The 11216-nt window shown below is 34.7% G+C and overlaps 1 protein-coding gene across 1 annotated transcript; it reads left to right on the forward strand.

Annotated features, from left to right (window-relative positions):
- The first annotated feature begins 3407 nt into the window (after nt 1-3407).
- LOC109219659 (enoyl-CoA delta isomerase 2, peroxisomal-like) lies at nt 3408-4901 on the forward strand. The gene is made up of 2 exons (XM_019384131.1): nt 3408-4278; nt 4510-4901. Exons 1-2 carry the CDS (start codon nt 3563-3565, stop codon nt 4544-4546), a joined length of 753 nt encoding a protein of 250 aa, XP_019239676.1. The 5' UTR covers nt 3408-3562; the 3' UTR covers nt 4547-4901.
- Nucleotides 4902-11216: the final 6315 nt, after the last annotated feature.

Consider the following 11216-nt stretch of genomic DNA (forward strand, 5'->3'; position numbering starts at 1 on the left):
TCATGGAGGTTTGCCCCATCTAAGTCATATGAGATCCATAGTTCAAAAGAAGAATGAAATTTCAGCCTGATTTTCAAGTGTTGGTTGAATGAATTACTTCCATCATACTTCATTTGGACAACGACTGGGGCACTATGTATCTTTTGAACTTATGCGACTGAACTTAGAATGAAACTCTAAGTTGCCTATGTACCTCGGTGAAGAGGATCAAGTCATACCGTAGTTCAGAATGAGTGATTATTTTTAAGTCAAGTCATACCTCGGTGAAGAGCTTTACGTCTTGAAGTTTGGATCGAATTTAAAAAGCTTTGTAACTTGAAGTCTTTGCCCGACTTTGAAGAGCTTTCGACTTGAGTCTTTGCTCGAATTTGAAGAGCTTTGCAACTTGGACACTTTGCTCGAATTTGAAGAGCTTCACGTCTTAAAGATTTAGTTCAAAATTGGGGAGCTTCGGTAGATACAATATATGCTCATGTGCCAAGAAGCATTATAACTTGCAGTTTAGGCTCGTGCGTTGATGAGCGTTATAACTTGCAGTTTAGGCTCGTGCGTTGAGGAGCATTATAACTTGCAGTTTAGGCTCATGCGTTAAGGAGCATATCAACATGCATGGACTCTTAAGTTCCATCTTCGGATGAATACTTGCCCCCATACTAAGTATCGTCTGCTTCTATTTCATCATGAGGCTCAAAGCCAGGAAACCTTTCATCTCTACTTGTGGCTATACTCAATTCCATATCATGTGCACGAGTTGCCAGTTCTTCAAATGGTTAGGGCATTATGCCTTGTAAGATATAGACTCCAATGCATGCCTTGAATGCACATTTCGATGCCAGAAGTTTCACTAAGGTGATCTTTGCTGTTGAGGCTTAAGCTCCTCTAGCGGTTGATGAACTCAATAACTGGCTCATCCTTTCCTTGATGAGTGTTTGTAAGTTCGATCATGCTTACAATGCGCCTTGTGCTATTGAAACGATTGAGAAACTCTTGCTCCAACTGCTCCCAACTATCGATAGAACCGGGTTCGAGATCTGTGTACCAATCGAATGCATTACCTTTGAGAGAACGAACAAACTGTTTGACTAGATGATCACCATAAGTCCCAGCGTTGTTGCATGTCTCGACGAAATGCGCCACATGTTTCTTGGGATTTCCTTTTCCATCAAATTGTTGAAGCTTTTGAGGTTGATATCCAGTAGGGATCTTCAAGTTATCAATCTGTCGTGTGTATAACTTTGCATATGCGAGGGAAGATTTAATCGGAGGATCAATTTTATCTTCAATTGTCTCCATGATGAAGTCCTTTAATTGATCAACATGAATTAGACCTTCTGAAGAAACTTGGATCTCTTTGACCACGATCATTGCCTCGCAGCGAATTCTCCCCCAAGTTTATCTTCGGAAAGCTCCACAGGTGCTTGAATTGATTTTGCTTCTGCTAAGCTCTCGATCTCACTTGCTAACTTTTTGAGGCGAGTATCTTGATCCTCCATATATTTGGTCAACTTCTCAAGTGCTTTGGTCAAATTTGCAAGTTGTTCTTCTACAGTAGAAGCTTCAATAACCATTGCTTGCATGATTGCCATTGAGGATGAAGAATAATATGGATCATTGTTGGAATAGAGCTTAGAGGTCGCATGAAAAGATCCAACGCTCAAATCAACATCATCGGCTTGCATGAAAGGTTTCTTGGACTTAGATAAACTAAGTTGAGCAAGAACCTCTTCGATCTTTTCGGCGACATCGTCCCTTTTTGGGTCGCGCTTGTAGAGGATTTTGTTCCTTTTGAGGATGAAGATCCGACAATAGGGCTTGATGCGGATGACACTTGAAGTGTTTGTTGTCCTAAAGAGCTTACTTTGCTCCTTGTGACTGGCCCAAAGCTTCCAAAGGTAATATTGAGGATGTTTTCCACGTCAGCATAGAGCTTGGAATTAGCAGCTTTAGTGGAAGTTGATCTGGAATTGATTTTCTTTAAAGCCATTTCGATGTTCTAGAACTGTGGTAATTGAAAAGCTGAGATGAGAGGTAGAGATTGTCCCACTGGGCGTGCCAGAATTTGTAGACAATAAAATTGCGTCGAAAAATAAAATCAAGACCGAAAAATATTGCAACAATCATAGTATTTTATTTCAAATATCTGAATGTTACAATCTCTATGGATCCTCTTATTCTTCTTTCCAATAGTAAATAAATTCAAGGGCCTTTGAGCTTGATCTTGAATATGTAATTGTCGCCACGAACGATGATCTGGTTCTTGATTTTAGCTTGATAGCTTGAACTTGACCTTAATTTGTTTTTTGTTCTTGAGCTTGAACTTGATTTGTTCTTCGTTCTTGAGCTTGAACTTGATTGCTTGAAGCTTGAAACTTGTGGAGGAATTTGCAGTGTTTGGTCCATGAGCTCTCTCTTGATTCTTGTTATAACTTCTGGTGTCTTTTCTGGGTTATGAAGACCCCTATTTATAGTTGTGGGAGGGAAGAGTTATGATAAGAATAAACTCTTTCCGACCAATCAAATCGAAGTGTGACAAGGCCGCATTTCATTGGCCAGAACATGTCACTTGCACACGTGGCGCGATTTCATTAGCCTTTTAATTTGACTTGGCATGCCTTGTCATTTTCATGCGTGGCACCAAACTGGGCCTCTAGGAAGATGTCATATTGGGCCTAATGAAGTGGGCTTATCATTTAATTTGTAGTCCAATTGAATGGACTAACCCAACACATATATATTGAATTTAAATAATTAATGCAATTTACTAGCCACAATATTTGTTTGGACTAGTGTCTTGAATTTAACGTGGTCCAAATTATTTTATGAATTTAAATCCGATAAAATTTAAATGCTTACAACAATATTTGGATAGATTATTTGTTTGACGTCATTTCATGATATCACGCACTAATAATATGAAGAATAACTATGTAATATTATAAACAAAAATTATGATACAGAGTAAAATTATTATATGAAAATATAGGATAAATGATAAAATAAAATTATTTAATTATAATAAAGGGTGAAGTTGAGAGAAAAAGACAAAGTAACGACGCGACCACGTCAAATCGGTCGTTATATAAAGTGGCATATTTCGTCGTTACGTAACAACGAATTTAACGATACGATATAATAAAAATTAAGTAATAATCAAAACAAACATCGTATTTAAAGTAACAATACATTACGTAACAACCATCCAAACAAGTTGCTAATTGTGCTTAATTGATGAGTCATCTATTTGTCACTATTGACTATCAATAATTTCAAGTAGAAAAGACATTCTCTTCTGTTAAACACAAAATATTAGTATTATGTTTGATAATTAAGTATTTATTAGAACTTTCCAAAGCGACTTATGGAGTTATGGATCATGACATATTTTGGCATTTTTGAATATTGATTATTGAATAGCCAACTTTAAAGGGTGAAATATATTTTATAATTCATTATATATTCCACTCATTCTTCCCTTCATGTTATTCATATATAGTGTCCGTCATCTTTATCCGGTCCAACACATATATCAAAGAGAAAAAATCATTCTCCCCTTCTGACCACCATGTGCACGTTAGAAAAGTCAGGCAACATCTTCTATCTTACGCTTACCGGAGACGATGAGCACCGACTGAATCCTACTCTCATCGCTACGATCCGTTCATTGGTAGCCGAAGTTAAATCCCAAGCCGTGAAGGGTTCCGTTCTGATCACAAAAGCCCAAGGCAGGTTCTTCTCTAACGGCTTTGATCTAAAGTATGCACAAGCCGCCGGTTCAGCGCAAGCTGCCAAAGATCGGCTACACAACATGGTGGCCTTGTTCAAGCCGCTGGTCGCCGATTTCCTATCACTCCCAATTCCGACCATCGCCGCCGTCACCGGCCACGCTGCGGCGGCGGGGCTGCTGCTAGCTATATGCCACGATTATGTAACCATGAGATCTGATAAAGGAGTGGTGTATATGAGCGAGTTGGATATAGGGATGACTTTGCCGGACTATTTTACGGCGATGATAAGGTCTAAGGTTGGATCCGCAGCTGCTCGGCGGAATATGGTTTTGAAAGCAGCGAAAATGAAGGCGGAGGAGGCGGTGGCGATGGGAATTGTGGATTCAGCGCATCCTACGGCGGAGGAGGCGGTGGTTGCGGCGGTGAGACTGGCAGAGGAGCTGGGGAAGAAGCGTTGGAATGGCAAAACGTATGCAGAGCTGAGGAAATCGTTGGTTCCGGAAGTGTGTGGAGTTTTAGGGTTGAAACATAGTGCTGTCTTGCCTTCACGCTTGTGAGAATCACTTTTTCATTCAGAAAGTTATTTATGATAATAATTGACCCTATTTCATAAGCTTTGAACAATATTGTGTCATGGCATGCTGTCTAAAAAAAATTAATTATCTATGTGCACGCCTTAATCTAAAATTTAAAGTTGGTGGGTGTCAAAATTTCCTTTAATGTACACCTTATAATAACTAATATATAGTTTGTTCATCATGTTTGTCCGGTTCACAATGTGCAGTTGTTACAGACGGGGAGAGGGAGTGCAAAATAGATAAAGCAATCATAAATAGAGGAAAATTGGAGAAATATATATTTGCAACGCTCGTTAATCAGTTGCTAAAGAATTGATTCATTGGTGTTTACCAGTCACATAATGATACGCGTGGAAGTAATTTTGAAAGTGAAAGCACGTTGGTTGATGCTTCTTACTATTAAAGAAAGAAAAAGAAAGTTCTTTCGTAAAGGGAACATGATGTTGCTGAACATGTCGTCAGCTTTTTCTGGATTTGCAAATTTGTGGTTTTCGTTGCTTAGTTATTGGGATTATTTTTCTTTAACTAGTTATGTGTAGATAGTAATTTTAAAATTGTTCCTTATCACGTTCGAAGAAATCCGGAGCTCTTATCTTTCTTTGATCGTGTGGATTTCGTATTTATTTTTAAATCTTGAAATTTTATTGCACATAAGATATGTAGCTACATTTTCAGTTTTTCTTTTTTACTGCATATAGGTTCTCTTAGGAGCTTGCCTTTTCAAGTTGAATTGCAAATGATGTTGTAGTTTTATTTGAAAACTTGCTTTCTTAATATATAACAAGCTGTCTTTGGAAGAAAAAAATCAAATAGAGAAGGAAGGAGGTCATTAAAGTGTTGAGGCAGCTAGTATTGTGCATTAAACAAAATCATCAAGCTTCCTGCGGCTTCTCCAAATACAGTTATAGGGCACGTGGACCCATGGTCTTTCCGCATAATTAGATATTATATGTACATATTTTTTTACATTGATATAATATTAACTATTGCCCTGTTGGCATCCAAGCTCCAAGAAGGTTGAATGGTGCATTTGGTTGAACGTTGAGTTATTTACCAAAAGGAATATGGATCAATACCCACTTACTATATTTTTTCCTCCTTATTCTTAGTAATGCACCAATGTAGTTGAAATTCTACGTCCGCCACTGCCAAATAGGGCAACCTAACACATCTATGATTGAATTTAAGGCATGGATTTAAGGGGTCCTCTGACCACATGGAGTTATTTGCATTTTACACTGCTCATTTATTTGATTTACAACTTATCTCCTTGTCCTTTAATTTTTAACATGTTATTTCCTTTCCTTCGGTTATCTTATTGCTTTATTATTTTGATGTTGTTATTGTTCTTTGTCTTCATTATTTTCAACATGACTTCTTCACTATTATTTTCTTTTTTAAACCTGCTTTGAAATGGTTTTTTTTAGTTGATGGTCTATCAAAAACAGCCTCTACCTTCATAGAGTGTCTTCATACACACTATTCTTCCTGTACCTGGGAATACACTGGGTATTGCATTTGTATTTTATGAGGAATAAAACAGGAACACTAGTATATTTATAAACGGAAAAGGATTAATAAAAAGTGTCCCTAGCGTATTCATTGTCTTATAAATAACTTTCGTTTACCTATTGGCTCATGGAGAACCTCACTGATATCTTTCTTAAAAATTTACGTTTACCACTAACCGACCAATTACGTGCCCATTTGGGATATCTAATCTGAAATGTTGCAGCCTATAAAGCCTCCACGTGTAACCTCCATTTCACCAAAAGACCAACCTACCCCTCCAAAAACACTCCATAAAACCCAACTCCGCAATTTTAACATTGTTGGGTTTAAGTTTGTTATAACTTAAAATATGGTGAAGGAGAAATAGAAGGAAAAATGAAAATTTTGAATTCCCGTCTTTGATAAAGGGACAATGTCTCATATTGGAGGAGGAAAAAATTTTTGATGGGTATATATACAATTGTACTTCTTCTAGCTCTTAAAAGAGTCGAGCAGAAGTCAAGCCTCGCGCCGTCATTATCGCTCGCTCGACTTCGGCTTCGGTCAAATGGGGCGGACGGGTGCGGGGCGAGGCGGGTTTAAAACTATCCAGGTTCGGTACGGGTTGAAGCTTATCCGAGTGCAGGGCGGGGCGAGTTGCGGGTTTCTTTACCCTCCATTGCCTTTATCCAGTTTTGGGTCTTTAGGCTAATACTGAAAGTCCTTTGTTTAATCAAATCTTCAAATACATATTGCAACATATTCTATAGGAAAATTTTATAGTTGCTTTTCCGTTTTTTTTTTTTTTTTACACATTTACTTGGTTCTGTGTTTGATTCTAGTAATTTTTTTTTTTAAAATTAGGAGTTACAACATTCTTGAAAGTTGGCCAGCTTATAAATAACGTTAATCATTTATTACTATGGAGTAGTTCCTAATTTATCAAAACAAAACGTAATAATTTATTGAAATCATAATCAAACTTCAATAATATAATACCTTATTTATAACTACAGCTGCCTGTTTATCTACGCGGGATGTTATATTATTTTTCCATTTGCATTTGCTAATATTTTGTAGATCATGAATTTTAGTTGTCAAATTTTAAAAGTTTTACCTTATATATTAATCAATAAGTGAAACTTTATATATATCATACTCCCTCCGTTCCAGTTTATGTGAACCTATTTTCATTTTGGTTCGTTCCAAAAAGAATGAACCCTTTCTAAATTTGGAAACAATTTAGCTTAAACTTACAATTCTACCCTTACTGAGAAGCTTTTATAACCTCACAAATACTCTGGCCCCCTTTTGACTTGTTTAGGACCACAAATTCCAAAAGTCTTCATTTTTTCTTAAACTCCGTGCCCAGTCAAACAGGTTCACATAAATTGAGTAAAAAATTAGTCCTAAACTGTTTTATAAATAGCATAACTTTTAGTGCAACATGTTCAGTGAAAAATAGATAAACGGGTCTTAAGATATGTTACTAATCAATAGAAACGAAAAAGGATAAAAAGATAAAATAAAAAAAACTTATGTGGGGCGGAGCGGAGCGGGTCTATGCAGGGGCGGGGCAGATTGAAAAAAAAAATTCACTATGCATGGCGGGGCGGGGCGGTATGAATCATTGCGGGTTTAGGCTGAACCTGCACCCGCCCCATTGCCATTCCTAAAGAAAATGCAGTAAGTGTAATTTGCTACCGATCTTTAAGTTTGTTGGTCACTAGGGGTTGAAGTACCGCTACATCAGTGAGGGTAATCCATTCTATCCTGAGAGGAAATAATCCTAAAATTCGGGTACTAGGAGGGGATTAAGTTCCTTAAGGAAACATTATGGATTCAGTGGACTCGAATTAATTTTCTATTTCTTCTACATTTCTAATTTTGCTTTGCTTCTATATTTTTCAAAATATATTTTCGAATATAGATTACTAATAAACATAACCCTTGTCCTGATTCCTTCTTCCTCATTTTCTTTAAATTTCCCCTCTTCTCTTCCCCAAAAAGTTCAGCCATGAATAAGCAGAAACTCCAAATCCTTAGTATAGCAATTGGCCCAAAATGTTGGACCCCAAAAAGTTGAGAAGTTATCAGTAAGAGCTGTAGGTGGGAACTGAGAATCATTTTTAGTTTTCCCAACATTTGTCAGGAGATGGAACGCAATAGTATTTTAAGAACATTAATATTTTAGTATCAATGAGTCAAGTTCTCAAAGCCCATTTAACTCAAATGAATTCTACAAGTTAAACTTTTATTGCCTTCATGAGAAATTGGAAATGAAAGCTGATTTAAGTTCCAATAAAAGAAAATCCAATTACACTTAAAAGGCAAATAAATAAATTCAAGGTTCCTCCTAGAAACATGCGTGTCTAAGAATAAAAACAAGCTCTTAAAAAACAGGATATGCACGTGGATTGATAAGTTGAAGAACATACAGGAGAATCATAGTGGTTAGCCACCTAATATATTTTTACCTGATTGATAAAGGTTCGATTCTTCACCTTACAATCTTGTCCCTCATTTCCCTCTTTTTGTTTAAAAGGTAAAGAACAAAGAAGAAAGCAATGGTTGAGGTGGTTAATTATGTTTGCTAAACTTTAGCTTCATTTAATTATTACTACTTTTTCTGAACGTGCGTTGCACATTTATCTCATATCATTATTATTCAATTCGGATAAATACTTCCCTAACCCTGTGTTTGCACCAAACAAATTATTTTTACCATAGTTAAGTGATTTAATAGAGGGAAAACATGTATTACTTGATCATGATTAAGTGCTAGAACTCCATGAGCAAACACATGTCACTATTCTACTAATTTGGTGTAAGCTTTGGGTGCGAGTAAATTTTTACCTACAGTTCATATTGCAAAATGTCGAAATTTTAACATATGCTTATTTTAAGAATGTTTGTTTTGAGTTATAAAGCTATTTGGACACCACCTAATTTGAAGCTAAAATGATATTTGAATATGTCAAATGAAGTAATATTTCAGTCGCAAAAGTTTAATTTCTTCTCCAGGTTGAAAGTCATGCCAAATGTAATTTTAACTTCTTTTCAATATCAATTTTAATTTCAGATACTAATTTTTCAAACTTAAATCAAATATTGGCCAAACAGAATCTTTGCTTTATAAATTTTGATAGTTATGAGCAAAATATTACTCCTTATAAACTATACCTTGGAGAAGAAATAAAAAAGAATTTTAATTTATAATATGAAACTTTCAGTGTCATACAATTAAAAACAAAACTATAAATTATGCATAAGGATATTCAAGAAATGAATCACTCAAAAATTCTGTGCCAAAGAATAAAGTAAATTTTTTTTTCTTTGAATAACTAAAATATTATTGATTTAAAATCAAAACTCGGTCTTCGTGAAATTGAATTTTTTCTTTTATGATTCTTCAAAGGACCTTTAAAATTATTTGTCAAGTCGGTAAAGGTATCTTACCTAAAAAAAAAAGAATATAGATCAAATATTTCTTCCTTGAACTGTACTAACTCTTTCTAACCTAAATAACAGTGACCTGTGCATAATTATCAAAATACGTTACTTTAAGCAATATCTATATTTTCACCACCACTTGTATAAACCGTTTCACTGAATATATTATAAATATATCCAAAAGTAATCTAAAATAGTAAAATGGTGCAAGAGAATTTTGATTAAAATATGAAAAGAATGTAGATAATGTGTCTAAAGGAATTATCTTGAGGTTAATAATTTTTCCACATTGTACAAAAGGTTTAAAAGAAATTCAATGCCCGAGATATAATACCTACTAAACAACTTAGAGTATCATTCTTTAATTTCTTCTACCATAAGAATGCAATCCAATAAAAACAAAAAAAATTAAATTAAAGTATAAAATTTAAGAAAGAAGAATGGAAATATTTTTTAACGTTGTTAGTATGAGAATTTGACAGAGACACTTGTGAGATTTTATAAGCAAGTGCTCACTGTCCAATTAAAAGCGAGAAGTTGTATTTTTGCTTTTTCTCATTTCACTTGTAATCTAATTTATTTAACACCTCTTCAAAGTATATAGTCTGCTAGAAACATACCTTGAAGAGGTCCAAAACTATATTAACTTTCATCGGAAACTTTCTTTATCTGAAGTTCACGCCATTGGGTTGCGCTCTTCATCTTGTATCTAATCCATGGAGATTGTTACAACAGCTGATCATTTGAGTCGTCTCCCTTAGTGTTAGGAAGGAAGCATAAGCCATGAGGAGAATACTTGATTGAAAAAGTATTACTATTTGTAAGACGTGCATGACATCTTGATTGCGTGGACAAACAGGGAATGAATTATGAATCGTAGCCAAAAATTATTTTACTAATCCCAAGGAACACAATCCTTCAGTCAAGGCATCAATTTCTTTTATTTATATAAGTTGTTCTTTCTAACTGCTAAATACGTAGTTTCTTTAAAAATTAGATATTAATGAAAGAACACAACTATTTAGAAAAGACACAATACAAATCAATATTTTTAAGTACTATTAATTATTATTAACAAATATCAATTTATAATTATTAAAAGGGCATTTTAGTAATTTAACTTTTTGATTTTGGGCTTTCCACTTTTAATATAGTATAGATAATGTGAAAATGAGTATATAAAAAGATAATTTTCGTGTTGTTTGTATATAGTTGTTACAGGAGACTGGAGAGGGAGTGCAAAATAGGTAAAAGCGATCATCGACTGAGCAAAAACATGAGAAATGTATATTTGGTTCCATCTTTCTTATTAAAGAAAAGGGGAAGGGCCAAATATTTCTATATTACTTTCGTATATTGTTTATATTTAATTTTTGTTATACTATCCGGCAAATTTATTCCTACCATCAGCAAGCTTTTTAAAATTACTTCTCAGTCCGTCAGGTGACCTAGAATCTCCCAAATAATTTTAATCAAGTCCCTTATTCTTCTTCTTGATCCACTATTTTCGAAATAATTGGCATTTACCTACTTTCTTAATTGGGAAAAAAATAAGAGAAAGAAATATAAAATTATACAACGGTTAATAAACAAAGTATAATAAATTGAAAAATCTAAATTAGGCAGCTTGTCTAAATCCCAAAAGTATTTATAAATCCCAACTTTAATGAATTTGTTGCATATGAAGACTTTGCAAGTATTAGAGATAGAAGTTGAAGTTCCTTGGAGGCATTACATTGTCGAATTCAACTTTGCTTTAATCAAATACCTACACATTGTGCACTCTTAAGTTAGTCGATCGACCTCTATAGACAATAACAAATTATATTTGAATATACATGTACATACATCATGAGCAGTTGCATATAACACACGAAAAATAAAACTAATGAACTCTAGAGTGTGTATGTCGCTGAAAAATAAATAAAATTTTAAATCAATTCCAAACCCATTATCACAAGAAGAGAAG

The sequence above is a fragment of the Nicotiana attenuata genome, unplaced genomic scaffold, assembly GCF_001879085.1.
Source record: "Nicotiana attenuata strain UT unplaced genomic scaffold, NIATTr2, whole genome shotgun sequence".
Classification (NCBI taxonomy): Eukaryota; Viridiplantae; Streptophyta; class Magnoliopsida; order Solanales; family Solanaceae; genus Nicotiana; species Nicotiana attenuata.